At 52.1% G+C, this 26,682-nt stretch overlaps 2 protein-coding genes across 3 annotated transcripts in view; one reads left to right on the forward strand and one right to left on the reverse strand.

Moving 5' to 3' along the window:
- The window catches only part of MLXIPL (MLX interacting protein like), a 33,739-nt gene extending 26,224 nt beyond the window's left edge, over nucleotides 1-7,515 (reverse strand). The window contains exon 1 of one of the 2 annotated variants that reach the window (XM_075995374.1): nucleotides 7,342-7,515. The gene's annotated coding sequence lies outside the window, so the exon portion shown is untranslated. The remainder of the gene's footprint in view (nucleotides 1-7,341) is intronic. The other variant, XM_020281510.2, reaches the window with a different exon arrangement.
- An 11,621-nt stretch (nucleotides 7,516-19,136) lies between these two features.
- Nucleotides 19,137-25,703, forward strand: VPS37D (VPS37D subunit of ESCRT-I). Its single transcript, XM_012742271.3, has 4 exons — nucleotides 19,137-19,398; nucleotides 20,754-20,925; nucleotides 21,374-21,456; nucleotides 22,077-25,703. The coding sequence occupies exons 1-4, from the start codon at nucleotides 19,261-19,263 to the stop codon at nucleotides 22,437-22,439; spliced, it is 756 nt and encodes a 251-aa protein (XP_012597725.1). The 5' UTR covers nucleotides 19,137-19,260; the 3' UTR covers nucleotides 22,440-25,703.
- The last annotated feature ends 979 nt before the right edge of the window (nucleotides 25,704-26,682 follow it).

Below are 26,682 nucleotides of genomic sequence, written 5' to 3' on the forward strand. Positions count from 1 at the left end.
ATGGCAGGGCTGAGATTTGAACCCAGGGCTGTTGCACATCAGAGCTTGCTCCTGCAACAGGTTAGGCTGGGCTGGGTGTGGGGCAGGGAGGGCACAAGAGAGAAAGAGAAGCAGCTCCCAGACAGGGTGCGAGCTTGTGGCCACGGCTATCTTTTATGCTAAGGGCACTGAGAGAGGACAGGAAGACTTCCTGAGGCGGAAAGCCCGTGGGTCACCCCGGGCTTCCCCAGATGGCCCTGGAAGACCCAGGCAAGGCCCCTGGGATCTCTGTTTGGAAACATGCAGGGGCCCAGTCCAGGCCCAGTCCACTTCAATCTTTCTTCATCTTCCTCCCTCTTCTTTTCCTTCTGTCCCCTTCCCCCCCACACATCAGCCAGCCCACGTGCTCCCTGTGGCCAGGGTCTCATCCCCTCCAAAGCCTGCCCAAAGTTCAGACAAAACCACCGGGTTCTGCCTCCCTTGCGGGAACCACAGCACCTTCAGACACATTTTTCCCTCCTGTCCCTGGAGGAGACTGGATGAACAGGGGTTTTCATTACTCCATGTCAATGATGGGGGAACAGGCTCAGAGAAGTTAAGTCACTTACTTGAGGTCACAGAGTAAGTAATCTAAGCCTGCAATTCCCAACCCTGTACTTTTTGACTAATAAGGTTAAACAGCAGAGAAGAGAGGAAAGCCATTCGCTCCTACAAGGCCCTGGGGGAATGCAGCCTGCCGAGGAGCTGGGGTAGGTGGGTGGTGTGCAGGGCTAGGCTGGGCGGAAGAAGGCGGCAGTGGCATGTTGCACGATCCACAGAGTTATCTGCCCAGAAACCCTCCCTGTCTACAGCACTCTGGCTGCTTCCTGGGCAGCCTTAAAACCTCATCCCAGGCCAGGAAGAGGCGGGAATGCCATGCAAGGGCAACAGGCCTTTTCCCCAGTCTGTTGGTTGACAGTTACCAGGGAAATGTATTTTTGGCAAAATCTATTAAACCAAAAATGTTGGAACCCTTTGACCCATCAAGTTCACTTCTGGGAGTCTGTCTTATAAAAGTATTTCCAGGCCAGGTTTGGTGGCTCATGCCTGTAATCCTAGCACTCTGGGAGGCCAAGGCAGTAGGATTGCGTGAGCCCAGGAGTTTGAGGTTGCTGTGAGCCAGGCTGATGCCACGTCACTCTGGTCTGGGCAACAGAGTAAGACTGTCTCAAAAAAAAAAAAAAAGTAATTCCATAAGTGTGCAGAGATGAACAAAGATAATCCTCATAGTGCTGTTTATAATACTGAAAAACAGAATAGTTGAATAAATTTTGTTAAATCCCTATAGTGAAATACCATGTAGCTGTGAACAGAACCTCTTCTGTAAAATGGAGATTTCACAGTTTTTTTTTTTTTTTTTTTAGACAGAGTCTCGCTTTGTTGTCCAGGCTAGAGTGAGTGCCGTGGCGTCAGCCTAGCTCACAGCAACCTCAAACTCCTGGGCTCGAGCGATCCTTCTGCCTCAGCCTCCCGAGTAGCTGGGACTACAGGCATGTGCCACCATGCCCGGCTAATTTTTTTATATATATATCAGTTGGCCAATTAATTTCTTTCTATTTATAGTAGAGACGGGGTCTCGCTCTTGCTCAGGCTGGTTTTGAACTCCTGACCTAGAGCAATCCGCCCGCCTCGGCCTCCCAGAGAGCTAGGATTACAGGCGTGAGCCATCGCGCCCGGCCAATTTCACAGTTTTTATAAGAATGAAGTGAATTAATATCTGTAGAGTGCTTAGATAATAAATGCTAGCTATCACTATCATTATAGGTGTAGAAATGGGGAAAGAGAGCTAAGATGCAATGCTATACCGAGAGCGAGGCCTTGCACCTGCAGTTCCAGCTACTCGGGAGGCTGAGGCAGGAGGATTGCTTGAGTCCAGGAGATTGAAGCTGCAGTGAGCTATGATTGTGCCACTGCACTCCAGCCCAGGCAACAGAGTGAGACCTCATCTCTAAAAAAATGTAAAAAATGCAATGATAACTAAAAAAGAAAGTTATTAGCAATACCTGAAGTATAATACCATTTGAGTAAAAATTATTAACAATATAGATTCACATATGAACAGAGAAGAAAAGTCTGGATATATAGGCACCAAACTACGACATTGGTGGTCTTTGGTGGAATAACAGAGACCTTCACTTTGTCAATTTCTATAAATTTTAATGTTGTATAATACCTGTGTATTGCTATCGTATTTAATGTTGAATAATACTTGTGTGTTGCTTTTGAAATCAGGGAGAAAACCCTCCAAAAAAATAAAGAAAATCAGAGGATGCACTAGAGTAGACGAAGGCATGGGGATCCCTCCCCTCTTCCTCGGGCTCTCAAAGTGCAGAGATTAATGTTCTCCAAACAATAGGAAAAGGCTCCCTTTCTCGCTCACCAGACCAGAGTCTGCCCATGCGCAGACACAGGGGAAGGCGGAGGCGCAGCTTTCCACCCCAGCTTGTCTGGCACTCACACTCACTCTCATTCTGTGGGGCCCAGAGACTCCATGGGGGATTGCTTCTCTCCTAGTATTCAAGACCAAGGAGTATGGCTCATGCGGAACCTGTGGATTACATTGGGCAAGCCATTTGCCCTCCCTGGGCCTCAGCTGCCCTTCCTGTAACACGTGCAGAAGCAGCCCAGCCTCTTGCACATGTTGCAAAGGGCCAGGGAGCAGAGTGTGCCACCAGCATCACAGCAGTGCAGGGCACGAGGGTGAACCTGGAGGTGATGCTTCACCAAGACAAGCCCTTGTGCCAAGAGTCTGTCACTCTGTAAAAATGCCAGTGGCCACTGTATACCAGTGAACAGTGTTTACTCACACTTCTGACACCACGTGTGTGCTATCTTTCTCAACACCACTTCTCCAACTCTCCAACATCAGCCGGGTGTCCTGCAATTCAATTGAATTTTGCCACTCTCTGCCTGCAGTTGGCATCCGATCTCATCATTAAGGGCTCAGTCCCACAAGACACCTCCACTTCAGACGCCAGTTGCAAGTTGTAGGTTTCCACCTGTACTTCTGACTGACCAGTTATAAGTTGGGAGTCCCCATGACCTCCTCCTCAGTTTCAACAATTTGCTAGAATGGCTCACAGAACTCAGTAAAACACTTTACTCACATTTACCAGTTTATTATAAAGGACACAACTCAGGAACAGCCAATGGAAGAGGCAGAGTGGGTGGGGTGGTGCACAGAGCCCCCATGCCCTGTCCCGGAGCACCACCCTCCTAGCACCTTGATGTGCTCACCAACCCAGACACTGCCCAAACCCCCTTGTTTGGGGGGTTTTTAATGGAGGTTTCATTACATAGGCAGGATTGATTAAATCGTTGGTGATTAAACTCCATATCTAACCCTCTCCCCTCTCCAAAGGTCAGGGTATGGGGCTGAAAGTTCCAGCCCTTTAATCATACTTTAGTCTTTCTGGGCATCAGCCCCCATTCTGAGACTATCTAGGGGCCTCCAGCCACCAGTTATCTTACTAGCATACAAGACACTCATCACTCGGGTGATACCCAGGGTTGTAGGATCTGTGTGCCAGGAATCAGAGACAAAGACCAAAACCACACTGTACCACCACCAGGTATTCCAGTGGGCTACCAGGCCCCGTAGATTGAGGATTGAGTCTATTCAGTTCACCCAACCACCCTGTCACATGTTGACTGCAGCACACCAAGGCTCAGAGCGTTGTTTGTTTCTCTCGTGTAGTTGAACATATGCTAGAGAGATTGGGACCGTTGCCCACGTTATAGAGTTAATGAGTGGAGTGGCCCCGATGTGAATCCAGTTGTGTCTGGTGTCATTCCCTGGGCTGTTTGGAGGAACTGAAAGCTGACCTGTCCGTTAGGCCTCTTCTCGAAAATACCACGTGTTAGGCACACAATAGGCACTTTGTGGATATCTGCTGAGTCCATGAAGGCAAGCCCAACACCTAAGCTCTTATGGAGGGGATGTGAGGGTTAGGGTCTCTCCAACTGCTCAGGACTCACACCTGTTATTAGGAAGTTTGACACATCAGACCAGAATGAGCTACAAGTCAGCAAGGGCGACAGGCCTCATGTTACTCAGAGCGGGAAACTGGGGCTCATGACCCAGCAGGTCATGTCAGTGACCAAGCCAGGTCTCCCGCCTCCCAGCTCTGGGCCCTCCACACTGCACCACTGGAGTCTCAGGAGAGAGACCGAACCAGAAGAGGTAGAACAGGTACCACCGTGTCAGTCTGCCCATTTTACAGATGAGGAAACAGAGGACCAGCAAGCAGATGTGCTCAGCAGTGCAGCCTCCTTTTTGGAGCCTGGAGGGCCATTCTGGCCACCGCAATGTGCCAGGGTGGGGTCTGTGCATAGGCACTGTGAGTCAGTTCCAGGAGAGTAAAGGCAGTGCCTGGGGAGTGGAATGGGTATCGGGGCTGCCTCCACCCCAGACCCCTTGTGCCCAGGGCTGGGTGGGGGCATTGAGGTCAGATGCAGCCACATATAAGATTGTCAGATGCAGCCTCCAGGGCTTCCTGACAAAACATGGGGGCAGGGTGTGGACTGTGGTGCCCAGACTTGCCCCTATTGTGTGACCTTGGGCTCTGAGTGTGACCCTTAAAAAACAAGGAAATGAATTGTATCATGGGCTTTGAGCATTGGTTTTCTCATCTTTAAAATGGGTTTGGTAATGCAGTATTGTATGTACCTCATGCTAAAGATTGTTGCGAAGATGTGAGAGCCAGGGCTATGATATAAATGTGGGTTTCCTCCTCCTGTCCCTCTCTTCCTCCCCCACCCCCACACTCCCTTCTTTCCTCCCTTCCTGGGCTACACCTCTCAGGATGGTGTTAACGAACCAGGAGCTCTGGGACACAGAAGATGGGGTGACAATCTCCACCAGTGGACTCAGGGATGGAAAAAGGCTCCTCAGACCGTCGCAACAGGTGGCAGTTGGCTTCTGCTCTGCCCAGCGCCTACCAGCCCCATCAGGGCATGAGGCCCCTGGACTGATATGGGAAGGGAACCCCAGGAGGCCTGTCTCTCACCCAGAGCCACACTGCTGATGGGGTGAGTGTGGGACGAGACCTGGTGTGACTCCCAGAGCTATCCAGCAGGGGCAGGCCCGGGGACTCTGGGCAGGGCAGAAGCTGACTCTCTTCTATTTATTGGTGCCCTGGGAATATTGTCTTCCTTCCTGCCCTGTTGGGGGCCCCCTTCTCCAAGGTCAGCTGAGGCAACCTCAAAGAGGAAAAGCAGGCAGGAGCCGCCTTGCCCCAGAGTCTCAGGAGCAGGAATGATGGGTGGGGAGGGGGATGAGGTGGGCGAGGTGGGCACAGGCCACCCCTGAGCTGACCGGGGAGGCCAGGGGGCAGCCAACACAGCCCCCTCTTGTGTGCTTCTCCCTGAATGCAGGGCACACACTCGCCCACGGCTGCTTCCGGATCTCTTCCCAGCCCTGCCCGACAGTCCTGGCAAGCCTGTTTAGCCCCAGGTTACAGATGGGCAGAGTGAAGCCCAGGGGAGGACAGGGCTTGCCAAGGTCACCCGGGGTAAGTCAGAGGCAGCAGTGGGAGCAAAAACCGGCTTTGGTGTCAGGCTGCTGGGTTTGAAAGTCAGTCCTGCTGCCTCTGGGTTGTGTGACCTTCAGCCAGTGATTCGATCTCCCCGGGCCTCTGTTTCCTCATCTATAAAATGGAGATAATGTCCTTTTCCTCTCTGGTTAGCAGGAAGAAGGAAACAGTACCAGAAAAGCCCTGCACGGTGCCTGGCTTGCAGTAGATGCACAGCAAATCTCAGTTCCTCTCTCGCCCATTCAGACAGGAACCCAAACTCCTTCTTTGGCCCTGACCAGGTAATGAACTGCACTAATGAGGGCTGCTCCCAGCCCCTGACAGCCATCCCCGGCTCATGGGGGAGCCCACCTTTACCCACCAAAGGGCCATGGCAGCCCGGAGAGGGTGTCTGTCTGCAGGGAGCAGAGCACACGCCTCCTACCTCCAAGATTCTGTCCCACTCAACGTTTGCCAAAGTTCATCACGTGCACCCTCCCCCTCAATTTACAAATGCCCCCTCCACCAGTGCCACCCACACACAGGCCAGATGGTTTTAGTCACAGGATTCTAAGACCTCAGGGAAGCGAGTCCCTGACCCTGTCTCTCAGCTGGCTGCCCTCCCACCTGGTCCCCAGCCTGAGCCCTGACCCTGACTCTAAACTGAGCCCTCACCTGGCTCAGCCAGGAGGCTATGTTCTTAGGAGGATGTGCAGGGAGGTCAGAGGGTCATCCTCCCAAGAGAGGGCCAGTTGTGGTTGCTACAGCCCAGCTCCTCAGCTGGAATCCCCCTCTTTGTCCCGCACCACAAGGCTGGGGCACCCGGGGGTGGGCCTGACATTCCCGGGCTTCTATTCTGAGCCTCCCCCTGGACCTGGGAGCCTGGGGAGGGGCAGGCAGTCCAGCTGCTGAGAATAAGAGTTCTTGAGCAAGATGGAGGCCTGGGCTAGACCCCTGGCCCCACTACCACCTGACTCAGGTGGCCCTGTAACATCACCGCTCAGTGAAGGACCAGAGGGACCTTGATTGGAGGGGACTGCTCTGTCCCCCCAAAACATCCTGATATCTCATTTATTCTGTCCCTATTTCCATATGAGTGCCCCAGGGACAATAAGCCTTCCCACGTCATAGAGAGAGAGCCAGGCTCAGAGAAGGGAAGTAATGTGTCCAAGGTCACACAGCCAGAGGCAGACAAGAACCCAAAGTTCCCAAACCTGGCAAGGGCGGGCAGGGTGGCTGGGAGCTGGAAGGAAGCCCTGGCCTCCCAGGCTGGACCAGTGGGAGTACCCGCGGCCACTTCTCTGGCCCTACCTGTTGGCTAGAAGTCTGGTGGCTGGGAATCCACATAGCCCACCCTGCCATCTGGCTTCCCTCTGCCCACCCAGGGGAGCTTTGGCTCCTTGCCCCAATCCCAGGGCCCACTGGGCCTGGCTTCTCCATCGGCACCTACACCTGTCCAGGGCAGGGGGAGCGGGAGCGAGGAAAGCCCTCCCTCCTTCCTCCCAGGGCCCACACTCAGCTCCATGGAGAGCTTCCCAGATCATCATTCATTCCCAGCCCAGCCCGAGGGACCCAGGAGGCACCTCACCCTCTGCTCCGGAAAGGCAGGCGGGATGAACTCTTGGATTCTCGATCCAGAGTCCTCCCTGGGGTCTGAGCTGAGCCTGAGTGGGGGGGCCACTCACGCCTGTCAACCCCTCAGCCCAGCGGAGCCGTGGCAGTGGCCGGCCAGGTGGGGAGACAGATGGGGAGACTGAGGTCCAGCTCAGGGGAGGCTCCGACTCCCTTAGGGCGAGGCGCCTGCACCCACCTGGTTAGGAGGGGCTCCAGCCGCTCACCTGGATCCCGGCGCGATCTGCGGGTGGCGTCGACGCGGCCAGGGCCCCGGCGGGGCGGCGTCCGGGCGGGCGGCGGGCGCTGGCTGGATGCTCCGGGACCGCCGCGCCGGCTCGGGCGCCTTCTCCGCGTGGGCGGCAGAGGGCTCTGTGCGCCGCACCGCGGGCCCGGCTTTTAGACGCGGGTGTGGACGCAGCACTGCCCGCCCCGCTCCGCGGTGTCCTTTGCCCCTTGATCCGGTGCCTCCTTCTCTCCTTAGCACGTGGGTGGCAGCCGCTCAGCCGGCTGGAGACCTGTGGGGCGGCCATGGCCCGGGCCGTGGGCTCGGGCGCCTGCCAATCCCCGTGTGCCGCCTGCTCGTGCCCGCTCACCTTTAACCCCCCTGTCCCCAGGGGCTCGGTGCCCGGCCCCCAAACCGCGGGCTAGGTCCCAGAAGGGAGGAGCCATAGGTGTGGGGCTGCCGCCCGGGCGGGCAGAGGAAGAGGCTGGGACTGGCCTCCATACCTCTCCAGCCCAGCCTTTCTTGGGACCTCCTCCTAGGCGCTGGGTCCCCTCTCTCTCTTGTGAGCTTGCCCTGGCTCACGGGACCCGGTTTGTTCCCAGGGCCGCCAGCTCCATCCCGCCCTCTGAGTTCCCTCTCCCCAACCCCTCCCCACCCCTGACTTCCCATCCCCCTCACCCAACCTCTTTCCCATTTCTGAGCTCTTGTCTCTTCCGGAGGCGCCCTCCCCTGCTCTCCACCTCCTCCCCATTCCATTCCCTCCTGGAACCCCTCTTTCTGACCTTGTCTTCCTGAAGTCCCTGCCTCTTCCTCCACCTCCTCCCCTCCCTGCCCACCTCCTTGCACCCCCACCCCAGCCCCTCCTGCCTCCTGGAGCCCGCTGACCTCCCCTCTTGGTCTTGGTGCCTGGTCCTCTGACTCGTACATTCATTCCACAAACGCCCTTGATACTTCCTCCTGGCAGTCCAGGGGGAGGAGGGAGATGGGCCAACAGTGTGGCCCAGTATTGGATTCAAAACCCAGCAATGAGGCATGCAAGTCCCCAGAGCCCTGTCCACCTAGGAATGGGAGACTCAGGGCCCCAGCTCACCTGCCAGCTCCCAGGGCAGTGTGGGGTAGAAGGCAGGGCCCAGGACAGCTTGGCCAAGAATGGGCAGTCTGGGATGCACGAAAGGAAGAACCTTCACAGCAGTGCTACCGGGTGATGGAATAGGTTCTTACCCGCCCCATGAGCTGCCTTCTTTCTACGGCTGGAGGTGGCCAGCAGAGGTGGAGGGTGCCCTGCCAAGGATGACACCCAGAGTCCCTTGCTGGTGGCAGGAGGTAGAAGGCAGGAGCTTGCCAGGGGCATGCTGGGGGATTGGACTGAGCCCAGAAGAGACGCTGAGTTGTCCCACACCACAGCCAGGATGCACGCTGCCCAGGGCCTCGTGAGAAGGGAAGCAGATGGGGACACCAACTCCCACAGGTGTCCTGGTGGGTCTGCCCAGCCTTCTCTGCCCACTCTTTCCTGTCCTCTGTGAGCTTCATTTCATGTGGTCTCTTTCTCTCTCTCTCTTTTTTTAAAAATTAAATTAAATTAATTAATTAAAAAAATTTGGGGGGGTAGGGACAGGGTCTTGCTCTGTTGCTGTGGCTGGAGTGCAGTGGCCAGATCACAGCTCACTGCAGCCTCGAACTCCTGGGCTCAACCTATCTATCCTCCTACCTCAGCTTCCAGAGTAGCTGGGACTACAGGTGGGTGTCACCATGCCCAGCTCATTTTTAAAATTTTTTGTAGAGATGGGAATCTCCCTATGTTGCCTAGGCTGGTCTTGAACTCCTCAAGCAGTCCTCTTACATTGGCCTCCCAAAGTGCTAGGATTACAGGCTGCCCAGACTCACATGGTCTCTTACTGTTGAGCTCAGCTATGCTACTTCGGACAAATACTTGTTCATGGCCAGAGCTGGGACCCACAGTATGAAATCAAAGGCACCGTGTGTGTGTCTGTGTCTGTGTGTGTGAGTGTGTTATGTATAAGGGGAGTGGGGCTTGAGCCAGGGCATGAGCAGCCCTGGGGTACAGCCGTGCTCCTGCCATTGACTGGCTCTGCAACTAGGCAAGATACTTACTACATCTCCCTGGGCCTCAGTTTCCCCATATATAGAGTTGCCACATTTAGCAAATAAAAACCCAGAATGCCCAGTTAAATTTGAATTTCAGATAAACAAAGACTTTTTTTTAGTTGAAGTATGTCTCATGCAATATCTGGGGCATACTTACGCTCAAAGATTATTCATAATGCTTATTTAAAACTCCAAGTTAACTGTGCATCCCGGATTGACCCTACCCATACGTAAAGCAGGAGAGGCAGGTAGGTTTGGACGAGATGTTCTCTCTCAGGGCCCCTCTGAGCTGCAGCTACACCATGTGAAAAAAACTCAGGGGGACCTGGAACTGGCCCAGAGGTGCCGCATCCCTTGCAGAGTAAGGGGAGAGCAGGGTTGAGATGCAAAGCAGTGTGCAGGGCTCAGCTGTGGTTACAGGGCCCTCACACCAGAGACAGAAGGCAGAGGGAAGGGGAAGTTCCTTAGAAACACCCCAAGCCTGAAACGCTTTGGAAGAAGGAAGGTTTTCATGGTTACTTTGACATTGGGAAAGAAGGGAGGTGGGTTAGTGGCCCTTAGTGGATCGTTATCGTCCCTTAATGGAAACTGGAGAGGTGTGCAGGTCACTTCGTGTAAGGAAGTGTCCTGAACATCAATAGAAAGTATCTCCCTCTTCATATGAAAATCCTCTAGACCTAGGGCAGGGTCTCACTTCAGCTCAACCAATCAGCACCACTTCTAAGATTTGCCAAGCCAGGGTCCTGCCCACACCTGCCAGGCCCTTATTGTGGGTTAATTTATTTACCAACCAGATGAGCTGGGGGTTTTGTCCCCATTTTACAGGTGAGGAAACAGAGGCTCGAAGAGGTTAGGTAATTAGTCTGAGGTTCATATAGGTGGTAGGTGGTGGAGCTGGAATTTGAGCCCAGGTGTCCTGGCTCTGCACCTGCCGTGTGATAGATCCCAGGCTGCAGGCTGGAACTAGAGAGATGACATAAATGTCCCCATTGTCTGAGGACCTCTTGTCTAACAGCGGGGACAGGTGAGTCTCTAATGACTCGGGCAGTATAAGGGAGGCTGGGATCAGGGCTGTGACAGACTGCTCTGAGGAAAGGACTGATTCTGCCTGTGATGGAATCAGGAGAGGGGGAGGCTAGGCTGAGAAGGGTGGGTCAGTTATTCAACAGCACCCACTGATTTTCTGGGCTGCAGTGAGGGAAGCACTGAGCAGGAGAGCACAGGGACCCTCACGGGGTGGGGGCCTCAGCCCAGGAGTGCCCCTTGGGGTGGCCTGCAGGGAGGGGCAGGATCACGAGAGTGACTGGGGAGGTACATAAGGTCTCTGGAGGCCAAGGGACTTACAGTTGCTGTGCTTCCGTGCCTGCTTCTCCAGAGGACCTGGGTCCCCACCAGCTCTAGATCCAGCCCCAGAAGAAGACCTGGAACAAATGAATGTGCTTTTATTTATTTATTTTTCTGAGACAGAGTCTCACTTTGTTGCCCAGGCTAGAGTAAGTGCCGTGGCATCAGCCTAGCTCACAGCAACCTCAAACTCCTGGGCTCAAGCAATCCTCCTGCCTCAGCCTCCCAAGTAGCTGGGACTACAGGCATGTGCCACCATGCCCGGCTAATTTTTTCTATATATGTATTAGTTGGCCAATTAATTTCTTTCTATTTATAGTAGAGATGGGCTCTCGCTCTTGTTCAGGCTGGTTTCGAACTCCTGACCTCGAGCAATCCGCCTGCCTCGGCCTCCCAGAGTGTTAGGATTACAGGGTGAGCTACTGCGCCCTGAACATGCTTTTAAATGTCAACAGAATCGTGTGAAGAGGATTTGGGGACAGGTGGGGATTACAGGTGGAAAAGGTGAAGGGTTTGCAAAGACTTTCCTGTTTTGAGCCTAAGCACCCAGCAAGATGCTGACCTTTGAACCAAATAAAGGAGTGGACAAAGCTGGGTGACACTGCATTGAGGGGGTGACCACAGGGTGGTGACTGGCAGGTGAGGTAGACAGATGGCTGGAGCTCCGAGGCAGCTGAGAGTGTCCGGCTGCCTGTTTCTTCAGCCTGTGTGGGTGCCTGCTGTGTGCCCGGCCCCGTGTGGCACAAACATGATCAGAATGTGGAAGGAGGCTGTCCCCTTCAGCAAAAAGGCAAGATGCCTGAAGTCAGAGCCTTCACTTTTTGCAGAGTTCTCAAAACCAGCCACAAATCAACAGTACATTGTTTAGACATATATATATGTGTGTATATATATATATACATATATATAATAAAAAAAAGGAACTACACCCTTCATAGAATGGCCAAACTTAAAAAGACCAACCATATATAGTGTTGGCGAGGATGGGAGCAACTGCAGCTCACACACTGCTGGTGCGGAAGTTAAAGCAGTTTGGAAAACTGTTTGGTGCCTCTTAAAATGTTAAACATACACAGACATATTACTCAGGAATTTAACTCCTAGGTGTTTAATCCAGAGAAATGAAAGGATATGTCCGTACAAAGACTTACACACAAATGTCCATAGCAGCTGTATTTGTAAAAGCCAGAACTTGGAACAATCCAAATGTCCATCAACAGGTGAATGGGTAACTAAATTGTGGTATATTATCCGTACCATGGAATACTGAACTACACTAAAAATAAACAAACTATTGATTGATGCAATAGTGTAGATGAGTATCAAAATAATTGAGTGAAAGAAGCAAAAAAAAAAATAGTATATACTGTATGATTCCATTTAAATAAAATTCTAGAAAATGTAGGCTAACCTGTAGTGACAGAAAACAGACCAGGGGGTATCTGGGAATGGAATTGGGGGCAGAAGGAGGGAATGGAGGGAGAGATTACTAAGTAAGGGACATAAAGGAATTTTGGGGGGTGATGAATATGTTCATCGCCTTGATTTTGGTGATGGTTTCATGGGAGTATATTTAACTATGCCAAATCTCATCAAATTGTACCCTTTAAATGCATACAGTGTACTCTGCACCAATTATACCTCAACAAAGCTATTTGTGAAAAGTAAAGGTTGGGGGGCATAGGGAAAAAATGGCAAGGGAATGATAAACTCCAAATTCAGGAGTGTGATTACCTTGAGTGGGGGCTGGCGAGGGCACATGCTTGAGTAGGATTACCTGGGTGGATGTACATTACTGTTGAGGTTCCAGTTCTGGAGTTGGTGGTGGATTCACTGGTGCTCATTATAAATTTATAAATACATAAATAAATGAAATGAAAACAGGAATATATAGGCCAAAGATATTAATAAACCAAATAAACTGTGCTATATCTATATAATGATAGACATTGTGTTATTAAAAAACATGCTCATGGCATGGAATTAAGTCACAATCTATTTCTGTGTACCTGAGGTCCAGATTTTAAAGGGTGAGTGTGTTGGGGCAACTGGAAATCCACATGCAAAAGTATGAAGTTGGATCCCATATGCAAAAGTTAACTCAAAATGGTTCTGACCTAAATCCAAGAGCTAAAACTGTAAAACTCTTAGAAGAAAACATAAGAGTAAATCTTTGTGACCTTGAAGTAGGAAATGGTTTCTTACATATGGTGGCAAAATACAAGCAACAAAAGAAAAAATAGATAAATGGACTGTATCAAAATTAAAAAAAACTTTTGTGGTTCAAAGGACACCATCAAAGCAGTGAAGACCACCTACAGAGTAGGAGAAAATTGCAAATCATATGTCTAATAAAGGACTAGTTCCCAGAAATGTGAAGAATTCTTACAACTCAACAATAAAAAGACAAACACCCAAATGAGAAATGAGCAAAAGGATCTGAATAGACATTTCTCCAAAAAAGATACTAAAATGGCCAATAAGCACCTGAAAAGATGCTTGACATTATTAGTCATCACAGAATCACAAATCAAATTATGAGATACCACTTCACACCCACTAGGATGGCTATAATAAAAAAGACAACAAAAATGTTGATGAAGAAATTGGAGCCCTCATACATTGCTAGTGCAAATATAAAATGGGGACTTTCCTCAAAATGTTAAATGTAGAGCTATCACATATCCACTCCTCAGTATATACCCAAGATAAATGACAACATGTCACACAAAGACTTGTATGCTAATGTTCATAGCATCATTATTCATAGCAGCCAAGCAGTGGAAACAACCCTAATGTTCATCAACTGATGAATGGATAAACAAATTGTATACACATACAATGAAATATTATTCAGCCATAAACAAATAGATACACAATGAAATATTATTCAGCGTTAAAAAGGAAGAAAATTCTTATGTGCTACAACCTGGATGAACTTTAAAGACATTATACTAAATGAAATAAGCTAGTCACAAAAGGACAAATACCATAAGAGTTCACTTATATGAGGTACATGGAGTGGCCACATTCACAGAGACAGAAAATAATAATAGAATGGTGCTGGCAGGGGCTGGGGAGCAGGAGAATGGGCAGTCAGTGTTTCATAGGGACAGAGTTTCAGTTTGGGAAGATGAAAAAGTTCTGGAAGTGGATGGTGCCGTTGGTTGCATAACAATGGGAATGTATTTAATGCCATAGAACTGTACACTTAAATGGTTAAAATGGTAAATTTTATGTTATATATATTTTGCTGCAATAAAAGAATCAAAAGGAATCATGTACTAATAGATGTTGCAATAGCAATGAATCTTGAGAACATTATGCTAAATGAAAGAAGCCAGTCACAAAAGACCATATATTATATGATTCCATTTACATGAAATGTCCAGAACAGGCAGATCTACAAAGAAAGAAAGTAGAGTAGAGGGTGCCAAGGGCTGGGTGGGCAGGATTTGAGGGAAATGGAGAGTGATTGCTAATGGATACAGGGTTTCTTTTGGGGGTGATGAATTGTTCTAAAATTGACTGTGCCAGTGGTTGTGCAACTCTGTGACTATACCAGAAACCGTTGATTTTTAAAACTTAAATTGTTAAATTGTATGACATGTGAATTATATCTCAACGAAGCCTTTTTTTTTTTTTCTAAGTTGAAAAAAACAGTATAGGGATCAGATCTTGGGAAAACAATGCATTTAAAGATTGAACCGGGCCAGGTGTGGTGGCTCAAGCCTGTAATCCTAGCAGTCTGGGAGGCCTAGTCAGGCGGATCGCTCAAGGTCAGGAGTTTGAAACCAGCCTGAGCAAGAGTGAGACCCTGTCTCTACTAAAAATAGAAAGAAGTTAATTGGCCAACTTACAAAGAAAAAATTAGCTGGGCATGGTGGCACATGCCTGTAGTCCCAGCTACTCAAGAGGCTGAGGCAGGAGAATTGCTTGAGCCCAGGAGTTTGAGGTTGCTGTGAGCTAGGCTGACACCATGGCACTCTAGCCCAGGCAACAGAGTGAGACTCTGTCTCAAAAAATAAAATAAAATAAAATAAAGATTGAACCAGGGGCAGAACCATGAGTACAAGGCCTCTCCTTTGCATGGGGAGCCCCTGGAAATCTCTTGCAGACAGTAGGTACTCCCTAAATTAAGAACCAAGGGAAGCTGGGAGTGGTGGTGTGCAAAACAAAAAAACCCAAGGGAGTGTTTCGGGAAGAGAAACCCATTGCAGGTGTTGTTTATGGAGCACCAACTAAGTGCCAGGCATCACGCTAGGCACTTAGATCACCTTATCTAATCCTTCATTTACTATTTTACATATGATATAATTTAGGAAGTGGCAGAGCTCAGAATGGGACTCAGGTCTGACTCCAAAGCATAGGTCTAAAAGAAGACCCTAAATAATTCTTAATTTTGCATAAAATGTTTAAGACTCACACAAAACCCCATAAAGAGTAATAATGCAGTGGGCCAGGCATGGTGGCTTATGCCTGCGATCCCCGTACTTTGGAAGGCCGAAGAGGAAGGAGTACTTGAGGCCAGGAGTTCAAGACCAGTCTGGGCTACATAGCAGGACTCCACCTCTACAAAAAAACTTAGAAATTATCCAGGCATTGTGGCCTATAGTCCTAGCTAGTTGGGAGGCTGAGGCAGGAGGATCACTTGAGCCCAGGAGTTTGAGGTTACAGCAAGCTATAATCATGCTACTGCACTCCAGCCTGGGCTACAGAGTATGACCCTGTGTCTTAAAAAAATAAAAAGAATAATACAGTGCATACCTGTGTACCCCCACCTGGCTTACAAAATCAAACTATCAATGCCATTGAACTCCTCTGTATCTCCTCCACAGTTACAAACCCCTTCTGACAAGCATCCATGCTCTTGAATTTGGTGTTTATTGTTCCCAAACTTACTCTGTATGTATCTGCAAGCAACATGATGTACAGTTTTGCCTCTTTCTAAACTTTCTATAAATAATAATACACTGAATATATTTTCTGAGGCTTCCTTTTTCACTCTGTTTGGGATTCATCCAGATTCACATGTTTAGCTGTAGTTTACTCATTTTTGTTGCTGCGTAGTATGAAGTACTCTGTAGTATGAAGGTCTACCAGTTTCTTTGCCATTCTCTCCTGGTTAGACACTTGGATTGTTTCCAGTTTTTTTGTGATTATAAGTAGCGCTGTTGGGAACATTCCTGTTCCTGTCTCCTAGTTCAAGGCAGCGAACATTTCTAGGAGTTTATATTAGTTTCCCATTGCTGCTATAACAAATTAACACAAAATCAGTGGCTTGAAACAACAAAAGTGTATTATCTTATAGTTCTGGATGTCAGGAGTCCAGAATGGGTTTAACTGGGCTGAAATCAAGGTATCCTCCTGGATACAGGAGAATCCATTTCCTTGCCTTTTCTGGCTTCTAGAGGCTGCCTGCATTCCTTGGCTTTTGGCCTCATCCTTCATCTTCAAAACCAGCAACATGACATCTTCACAGTTCTCTCTGACTCTGTCTGTTTTCATGGTCACATCTCCTCTGACTCTGACCCTCCTGACTCCCTCTTAAAAGGATCACATTGGGCCACCTCCATGATCTAGGATATTCCCTCCATCCCAAGACTCTTAACTTAATTGTATTTCCAAAGTCCCTTTTGCCATGCATATTTACATACATAGTTATAGGTTCCAAGGATTAGGATGTAGACATCTTTTGGAGTCAGAGGGCATTATTTTGTCTACCACAGAGAGAAACAGTTGGGTGATGTGATGTGAGCATCTTTATTTATTTAATTTAATTTGATTTGATTTAATTTTTAGAGATAGGGTTTCACTACGTTGCCCAGGATGACCTTGAACTCCTAGACTCAAGCAATCCTCCTGCCTCAGCCTTCTGAGTAACTGAGACTACAGGCGGGCACCAACACACCCAGCTTGATGGGAGCGTCTTTGAATTACCCAGTTTGTCAAACAGCTCTCCAAGGTAAGCTGATTCTCTCTCCCACTAATGGTGCATGAGTGTTCCTGGAGCTCCCCATCCTCACCAACACTTGATGTTATCAGACTTTTAAGTTTTGCCAATCTGACAGCTATGAAATGTCTGAGCTCTGACTTTTATGTCAAACAAGAGGGTGGTCAAAAATGATGTCGAGTGTGAAAAAGGGCGGCCCTGGCCGTAAGAAGGTGGTCGATGACCTTGGCTAGCGGGGTGCCCTTGAAGTGGTGCTAAGGTGAAGAAAGACTGAGTAAAGGAGTGAGAGGGCGTTGAGGAAACGGACACAGGAAGTAAGTGCAGAATGTAGAGGTACTTTCAAAATGTTGGGGAGCGGTGAAAGGGAGGTGTCAGTCTAAAGGTGGAAATTGAAAGTGCAAGAGACTGAGCAAGAGAGAGAGACATTCCTGATGGAGTGGGACAAGGCATCTTAGAGGAGACAGGTGAAGGTGAGACCCATGGCAGCTTCTCCATGCGCTGTGCAGTGGAGTTACCTGCTGAGAGGGGCAGCACTGGGCCTGGAGGTCTGAGTGTGGGGCAAGTTTACAGGGACATTGTTGTGGGACATTGGGGCTGAACAAAGAAGGATCGGTGAGATAGAGGGGGTAGGCCGAGACAGGAGCCTCCCATCAGATCTGACCAGTGCCTCTTAGGATGGAGAAGGCCAGTGGCCCCAAGTGGGAGGTGCCCACGGAGGCCCCGATAGGGAAATCGGGCAGAACCAAGGAGTTTGTAGCAGGAAACCGGGAAGGGGCTGTGTGGGTCCAGAGGAAAGGGGAACAGCATACGGCCTGAGGAGGTGAGATGGAGAGGGCTTCCTGAAGGTGGTGATGTGGTGATGTTCCAGATGAGGTTTTTGGTTTTTTTAGATATAGGGTCTCACTTCGTTGCCCAGACTGGAGTGCAGTGGTGTCATCATAGCTCACGGTACCTTTGAACTCCTGGGCTCCAGCGATCCTCCTGCTTCAGCCTCCAGAGTAGCTAGGACTGACTATAGGTATGCCCAGTTCATTCTTTTACTTTTTGTCGAGAAGAGGTCTTGATATGTTGCCCAGGCTGGTCTTGAACTTCAGGCCTCAAGCAACCCTCCTGCCTTGGCCTCCTAAAGCACTGGGATTACAGGCATGAGCCACAGTGCCTCAGCCTCCAGATGTGTCTTCAGGGGCAGAACCAAATTTCAGTTGTCATAAAAATGTGGAAGAAGTGTTCCCTTCATGGTCTGTTAACAAGCCTGTCCTGCCTTCTGTCCCGGACATCTGCACCATGCCTGTCCCCTGTGCTTTAACTGTATTAGGAGAGTCCTTTCTGGTCCCTTTCAGCCCCTCTGCCTTGGTCCATACACTTCTCTTTGGTTGCATTATTTTCTCCTTCAACTTCAGAACTCCTATTCATCCTTTGAAACCCAGCTCAAATGTCACCTCCTCTAGCGAGCCTTTCTGACTGCCCTGATTCCACCTCTGTTTTGTTGTAGCAGTGTGGCCAAGGGGACCAAGCTCACTCACTGTTTGACTTAATGTCTGAGCGTCTGCTTCCTGAGATGGGGACAAGGGTACCAGCTGAGTCTAGCTGTGCAGATAAGGTACAGGACATATCTGGCATTCATGGGAATCACAAAGAAATGATCGGAGTGACACCTGTTATTTTGTCTTGCACTGGAGTTACCTGAGTGGCATTGTGACTCCGCCTTAATCCATGAGCTCCCTGAGGGCAGGGACAATGTCCTCGCAAGGCCTGGCCCAGGGCCCAGTGCAGAGAGGCATCATATGCTCTGTGGACACTGCACAAACAGAAAGAATGGGGATTGTCTATCATTTACCTGTAACGTGGCTTGGGGGAAGTGACATCACTTCGGATGTTTCCCCATATCCAAAAATAACAACTCACAGTAGGTATTCACTACATGTAAGGCACTCAGCAGTCACTAGCTCTAGTCCTCATGGTGTGTTTTGTCGCCCCATTTTACAGAAGAGAAAACTGAGGCTGGGGGAGGGAGAGCGACTTGTGCAAGTTAGCAGCCGGGCAGAGCTCCTAGCGCCCAGCCAAACGTAGAAAATTGTGCCAATCCACGGGGGAAACGTGAAGTAGCCCTGCAAATTGTGAACGCCTGGGTGGGAGAGTCCGTGCCTGGGGGCGTGGTGAGTGGTAGCCTGGTGGAGGGGTGTGGAGAGACCAGACTCAGATTTCGGGAGGGGGCGGGAAGATCAGTTTGCGGGGCATCCCGGGGTGCCGAAGGCGGGCGCGGCTCGGCCTGGGCGGGGAGGGGTGCGGCCCGCCCCCTCCCTGCCCCACCCCCAGCCCCGGCGGCGCGGCCCCTTTAAGAGCGGGCGGGGCGCCCCCTGGCGGCGGAGCGGCGCGCGCGGCCGGAGCCGGAGCCGGATCCCGGAGCCGGAGCGGAGCGGAGCGGAGCCGGGGAGGAGCGGGCCGAGCGGGCCGAGCCAGCAGCCGAGCTGGGGGCGCGGGCGGGCGGCATGTACCGGGCCCGGGCGGCGCGGGCGGGGCCGGAGCCCGGCAGCCCGGGGCGCTTTGGGATCCTCAGCACCGGGCAGCTCCGGGACCTGCTTCAGGATGAGCCCAAGCTGGACCGGATCGTGCGGCTCAGCAGGAAGGTAGCGCGGGGGGCGCGGGCGGGGGGCGCGGGGGACGGGCCGCGGCCTGCCGGACCTGCCGACCGACCGAAGGGCCGCGCGGGCCGGGCCGCGGGGCCGCCCGTGGACGCGGGAGCCTGGCACGTACGAGTGGGCCCCGCGGAGCCGCCCCCGAGGGAGGGGGCGCCCAGAGCTGGCCTGGGGCGGGTGGGGCGCGGGGCACCCGGGGAGGCGCCCGTGCACCCCCGGGATGGCCGCGAGGCGCGTCCTACAGCGGATGCTCCGGGGAGGTGTGTTCCGGGGGGCAGGAGTGGCTGTGTTGTGGGGGGCCCTGGCTCGCACACCCACGTTCTGTAGGGCCAGAAAGGGGAGGCGCCTTGCATAGGGAGAACTAGGGGCCTTTTTGACACCTGGGTGGACCGTTGGGGGGCTACGCAGTCTGGGGGCGCACGAGGGGGCTTTGTGGCTTTCACTGGGGAGGGCTACTGAAAGCTGAGGTGTGTATTCCATAGGCCACCATAAGAGAAAGTTGTATATTTCACGGGAGATAGGCCCGGGCTGGTTGTCTGTGGGGGGCAGAAAGGGAAAGTGTGTGTTGGAAGGAGGCTGACGAGGAGGGGCGTGTGCATCCTACAGGGGACAGATGGAGGGGAGTGCGTTCTCCAGGGGCAGGGAGGGGAGGCTGGGCCCTCTTGGAAACAAGGAAAAAGCCTTCTCCAGGGCCAGGGTCTGCTTCTGCAAGAGGAGGAAAGCAGGGAGCAGGTGCCACGGGAGCAGGGAGGAAAAGGGGGTGTGTATTCCGTGGGGCGCAGGGGTTCCACTGGAGGACAGAGGAGGGGGTAGGAAGGGAAGAGTGGGTGACCCTGGGGGAGGGGGGGTGCAATGAAGGGACAGGGTGCAGACCTTACTCTGGAGAGTAAGAGGAAGGGTGGGAGTGTTTTTGGCACAAACACCTGAGGAGGAAGCAGACAAAGGCCTGGAACGAGAGAGAAGCTGCCCATGCATGGAAAATGGGACAGAGGAGGGAGGGGAACTCCTCAGGGACTTGAGCAGACATATTAATTGAAAAATTAAAAATTAACTAACATTTGTAGAGGCCTTCGTAGTTTTCCTCACTTAAGCCTCCCAACAACCCCATAAGGTAGAGGTTTTTAACTTGCTTTGTTGAAGAAACTGAGGTTCTGAGAGGGGGCTCAAGGCAAAGCCAGGTCGGGCCTGGGCTTCTGGAAGGCCCTTCACCTGTTGGGCTTCCTACCATGAAGGTTGGGGGCCGTACAGGTGCCTTTGGCCTGTCCCATGGTACTGTCCCCCAGGCTGGCAGTAAGGGCACTGGGCAGACTCCCTTCTTGGGTCTCTCAGCACTTGTCCGCGGTCAGTTCCAGGGCCTGCAGCTGGAGCGCGAGGCGTGCCTGGCCTCCAACTACGCGCTGGCCAAGGAGAACCTGGCCCTGCGGCCCCGCCTGGAGATGGGCCGGGCTGCCCTGGCCATCAAGTACCAGGAGCTTCGTGAGGTGGCCGAAAACTGCGCGGACAAGCTGCAGCGACTGGGTGAGGGGACATCTGGGGGAACTGCCTGGGGTGGGGGTGGGCAGGGGCCATCTGGCTGGTTGGCCGGGCACTAAAGGCTGGGACTTAGGCAGACCTGGCCTCCTGGAAAATGGAGTTGGGGAAGTGAGCGGTAGGTGAGTACAGATGGGTTGGAGAAAGGGGACCCTGGACAGGGGAGAAAGAGGACCCAAATCCAAGGGCCCCCCAAGATGCTCTGGGAGACAAAGACCCTGCTTTTTCTTTTGGACTAGGATGGGGAACAGAATCGTGGTGGGGGAGGATACACAAACTGATTACACGGACATTGCACAGAAACTGAGGTTCCGGACAGGGGAAGGGAAGCATAGATTCAAGGGGAGAGCCAGAGCCCTGGGGCTCTGGCCTGTCTATCCCCAGTGACAGGCTCTGAGGGCACAGGCTGTTCACTCTGTTTCTCTGTGGCCCTCAGAGGAGAGCACACATCGCTGGAGCCCCCACTGCGCGCTGGGCTGGCTGCAGGCTGAGCTGGAGGAAGCTGAACAGGAGGCTGAGGTGAGGAGCAGGTGGTTGGGCCTGGGGTCTGGGAGGGAGGCCATCCCACCCACTCCCCTGCTCATTCTTACACCACAGGCTCGGGAGCCCCTCCTCCGGGAAGCCTACCCGGAGTGCTTGGTCCACAGGAGAGCCTGGCATTGCTGTTCACTCCCCAGCCAGCACTAGACAGCAGGGCTCACTTTCCTGCATGTGACTTTTCCTCTGGCTCCCCTGTGACTGTCTTGGGGCAGCCTAGGGCTGGGTCAGCTGGGGCAGACTTGGTGCTGGGGTGGGAGTGGAGTGCTCAGTGAGTTGAAGGGGGTGGGGGAAGAGGGGACCCAGGCCCTGCTTGGGTGTCTTGAGGAGAGACACGTAAGTCTATACTTCAGATATGTCCCTACCTCTGATCCTGCCTCATGTCTGACCCAGCCAGTCTGGTGATGGTACTCTCATTTTATATATAAGTAAGGAGGACATTTGTCCGCAGTCACTCAGCAAGTCAGAGGCAGGCCCAGGCTGGGTGCCTGTCCGCTAGCTGTGGGGTGGCCACCATGGGGAGGGCTGAGGGTAGGCGGGAGAGAGGCTGGCCCTCAGTTGTGGTCGTACTCCTCCCAAGTTCTCCTTCCCTCCTGGCCCAGGAGCAGATGGAGCAGCTGCTGCTGGGCGAGCAGAGCCTGGAGGCCTTCCTGCCCGCCTTCCAGCGTGGCCGTGCCCTGGCCCACCTGAGGCGGACCCAGGCTGAGAAGCTGCAGGAGCTGCTGCGGCGACGGGAGCGCTCTGCCCAGCCGGCCCCCACTGCGGCTGCTGATCCCCCCAAACCCTTCCCTGCTGCAGCTGTCCTGCCCACGGGGGCCGCCCGGGGGCCACCAGCAGTGCCCCGGAGCTTGCCCCCCTTGGACTCCCGCCCAGTGCCCCCACTGAAGGGCTCCCCCGGGTGCCCCCTTGGCCCGGCCCCTCTGCTGAGCCCTCGGCCCTCCCAGCCAGAGCCCCCCCACCGGTAGGATCCAGGGTATGGCCCCCCAGTGGGGGGGCCTAGACAAACTTGATGCGTGGCTCCTCCTCCCCCCCACTTTCTGGGTGGGGGGAGGGGCAGGCCCCTCCCCCTGGCCTCAGGCAGGCCCTGGCCCTGGAGGCTGAGCTGGGGAGGAGGGACACCTGGAAGATGCCCAGAGAGGGCTGGGGTGGGGTGGGCAGGGTGTTCTGCCTCTGGCACTGAGGAAACTCTGCCCTTTTTGTCTCCCCGGCTGGGGCCTCCAGGGTGATGGACCAGCCCCGATGAAAGAACTTTACTTACCCATGGGGGCCTGGGAAGATGCCTGCTTCCTGCAGGGGCCCTGCCTAGGGGCCTGTTGCACCTACCACTCCACTGGGCTTGCACAATGCCAAGGCCGACAGGAGTGTTTTACATCATGTCCTGAGCCTACCTTCCCCCCAGTTCTGGGGCCTACTGCCTAGGAGCCAGGTGGTCAGGCCCCAGCTGTGGGGCCAGGGACATCGTGGCCCTGGAGCTACTATGTGCCGCTCATGCTCCAGACCCTGGGGCAAGGTAGGCCAGGGCTTCTGACCTGCACAGGTGAGAGTGGGCCATCCCCAGGAAAGACCATTCTGTATTTTTCTGTCCCCGTCTCCTTAGAATGGAACCTTTTTGAGGGCAGGTCCTTGTCTTTGTATGTTCTGTCCCCAGCCCCGCCTCCTAGGGGCCGTCAATAAATGTGATGATGAGGATGACGATGCTGCCCGACTCCTCTCTGCTCCCTCAACCAGCCACTCTGCCGTTGCAGCCTCATCTCAGCTCCTGCGCTGCCTACTCTTGAGATGCCTTCCCTTCCTCTGCCCACCCACAGCCCAGCTGTCCTTCAGGTCCGGCACCACTGCTGCCTCTTCCATGAAGCCTTCTCTGCTTACCAACCCATGAGAGCATTTCCTAACTCTTAACTTCCCAGCACTTCTGGTCAGAAGCACACTCTGCTCCATCACGGTTCTCCAACTGCCTTACCTGTATGCACTTTCTTTTCTTGGGTCGCCTATAAGTCCAATCAGGATGGGACCTGCCAAACATCCACTCCCACTGAGTAACACGGGGTTCTGTAGGACCCAAGACATCTGTCTTTAGCTAGGGGGAACACTAAGTAGCCAGCTTGGCTGTGAGTGTAGAACACAAAGATGGGAAAGCAGGAACATGCCCTGGAACAGCTGAGGTCAAGTTTAATGAGATGACGTTTGCCAGGGAGGCATGGAGTTCTTGCAAACAAGAGGGGACAGTCGATGCTGTAGAAGCCCACAAAGCTAATGTGGTCTTGGTCCATGTTAATAGGGACAACCATCTCGAAAGAGGGAGACATTGGGTTGGCTCTACTTTTTACTGGAGTTTTTTACTATAAGAGGGACCTCCAAAAGTGTCACCTTTGGGGTAATAAGGATGAGAAAGAGGACTGGGACTAAGTCCCATGAAGAACAGTTAAAGGGACCTGTTTGAAATATGTGTTGTGATGTTTAGTCTTTGAATCTCTAAAGGCAGAGACAGCAGAGCCAGAGGTCACAGCCAAGACCAATGAGTGGAAACCAGAGAGCCTGATCTTAGTTCAGTATGAGGCTGTCATGTTACTGAGGCTGCTCCTGGAGGCAGGCGGCCCCCACCCTGATATGTGTGAGCAGTGCCTGAGTGACTGCTTCGTGGGCTCTCTAGAGATGTAGGCAATGGCTGCAGGGGCTGGCCAGGGTGAGCTTTAGAGCCCTCCAGGCCCAGGCAGTCAGATTCCTCCTCTGTAGGGGCACAGTTCAAGCACTGAGAGTGCCCACTTGAGAACTTCCATCCTTCCTTGGCCTTGGTTCTCCTACTTTCCTCACTGCTGGCACTTGAGCTGCTAGAGGCTGAAGGGTACCAGAACCACTGGGTGCCTGCTTAGATGACAGAAGACTGAACAGTTTTGGAGACCTCTTCCTGTTTGCACAGCCTGGGGCGGGTTAGGCCCCTCTTGCCCTGGCTTCTCATTCCTGGTCCAAGCTTCCAGGGAGTTTTGTTTTAGTTTGTAACCAAAAGGAGAAAAGGGACTAAGGTTGGACACATCTGAGTCTTTCTCAGCTATCATGAATTGGGGAGCAGCCTCTAGAAGGCAGCAGCTACCTGGCTCAGCCTCCCCTCCCCAGGGCAGATAAGAAGCAGAGAAAGTTAAAACCCTGGCAAGACATGGACTGGGAAAGAAGAGTGTTACCTTGGGAACCAGATGGGGTCCTTTAAAAGGCCTCCCCCACCCTTCCCCTTCCACAGAGCTGACTCCTCTTTAGAGGTATAGGGAGTGAGACACCTCGGCGTTCACCTCTAGCCTGAAAACCACCTGAGGCAGTGGGCCTAGTTTTGGTGGGTCATGGGAAAGGCTTAGAGTTGGATGGTTAAAAGACTTCATTACCCCCCCCCCCCCGTTTGAAGGAATATTCTGGAAGATTTTAGGCAATCTGAGCCCTCCCTTTTGCCTGAAACCTGCAACTTCTACCTTCCAGGTTGTGAGGCCACAGGCCGTGTTCCCGGCTGTGGTCTATGGGAGAGAATACAGTGAAGGGCCTACGTCAAGGGGCCCATGAGAAAGGTCCTGTCTATTACAGACTACCTGTGCTTTTACAAAACAAAACCAAAAAATTCCCCAAATAACGAAACACCCATTCCTTTTTGATAAAGAGAGTTCCCTGTTCCTCAAGAAAGTTCGTCATGAACACCTCCTTGTTTGGGAATCACTAGGTTCTGCCTATTTTTCTAAGCTTCCCCCCTTGGCTTCCAAGTAGGAAACAATAACATTAAATGTGCTGTTTTATCAATCAAGGCTCACTGAGCTAAGCGGGCCTGAACCAGAGTGGGCTCAAATCGAACTGTGTGGTCCCTGCAAAGCCATATCTAAGAGCTTGCCTAGAGAGAATCACCTCCAAGGCTAGAGAGAATCGAATGGTTTCCAAGAGACCAAGTTGGACTTGCTGCGGCATTATCCCAATTTATAGAAGGATTTTACACAGACTAAGTGGAGGAATGGTGTTCCTATATCGAGGGTCTCTGGCTTTTGTCTAAGAGTTTGCCGCTGCTGTAGACCTCTCAAAAGAGTCTCCTTGTCCCACAATGAAAATAAGGTTGACGTTCGGCCTCCCTGCATAAAGTGTGGGCTCTTGCAACAACATACAATGTAGCGTGGGAATCTGTAAACTCAAAGCCTGTAGGGGCCAGGGAGGTGACACAGAGGTGTAAAGTAGTCTGTTTCCACAAATAAATACTCCTGCCCCCACTTTTCTGGAAATGCATGGTCCTTTTTTTTTTTTTTCTTTCTTTCAATTTTCCCTCTTGACGGACATGAGATGGAGAAATATTTCTCTACTATGGGAAAATGGTGCAAGTGTGGATAAAGGCTTTCTACGCTTTGCCTCTGTTGGTGGAAGTGCAACAAACTGGGGAGCAATGTCTTATCTCAAAGGGCAGATGTTACTCAGCTTTTCCCACAGTGGTAATGCAGGTATGTGAGCTCAGCTGTGGCAGATTTTTCTCATTTTTTGAGAGGCCAGAAATCTCTCTCTATGCAAAGTCTCCCAAGTTTTGAATGTTGGCTAAAGTAATTAAGGACACTTTGCCTGTTAAACACCTTCTGGAGGTTGGCTGTGGCCCGTGAACCCAAATCTCAGTCTGCTCTTGGTCTTCTGAAACAAGCCTTCTTTTGTCATGTGGCGGTCCCCTCTGATGGCTGAGAGTGTGAATGCTGAAGGGACAAAGGCAGAATGGGAGAGGGAGTCAACCCACTAAAAGGCTAGTGACAGGACCCCAGCCTGAAGACAATGACAAAATGGCTAGATCCAGGCCAGGCATGGTGGCTCACGCCTGTAATCCTAGCACTCTGGGAGGCCGAGGCGGGTAGATTGCTCAAGGTCAGGAGTTCGAAACCAGCCGAACGAAGCAAGACCCCGCCTCTACTAAAAAATAGAAAGAAACTAATTGACCAACTAAAAATATATATACAAAAAAATTAGCCGGGCATGGTGGCACATGCCTGTAGTCCCAGCTACTCGGGAGGCTGAGGCAGTAGGATCGCTTGAGTCCAGGAGATTGAGGTTGCTGTGAGCTAGGCTGACGCCACGGCACTCACTCTAGCCTGAGCAACAAAGTGAGACTGTCTCAAAAAAAATAAAAAATAAAAAAAATGGCTAGATCCATAGTGACACTGACCTTAGGACAAATGGTGCCAGATGAACTCTCTGCATGAGCTTCCTGCATGG

The sequence above is a fragment of the Microcebus murinus genome, chromosome 19, assembly GCF_040939455.1.
Source record: "Microcebus murinus isolate Inina chromosome 19, M.murinus_Inina_mat1.0, whole genome shotgun sequence".
NCBI classification, from domain to species: Eukaryota; Metazoa; Chordata; class Mammalia; order Primates; family Cheirogaleidae; genus Microcebus; species Microcebus murinus.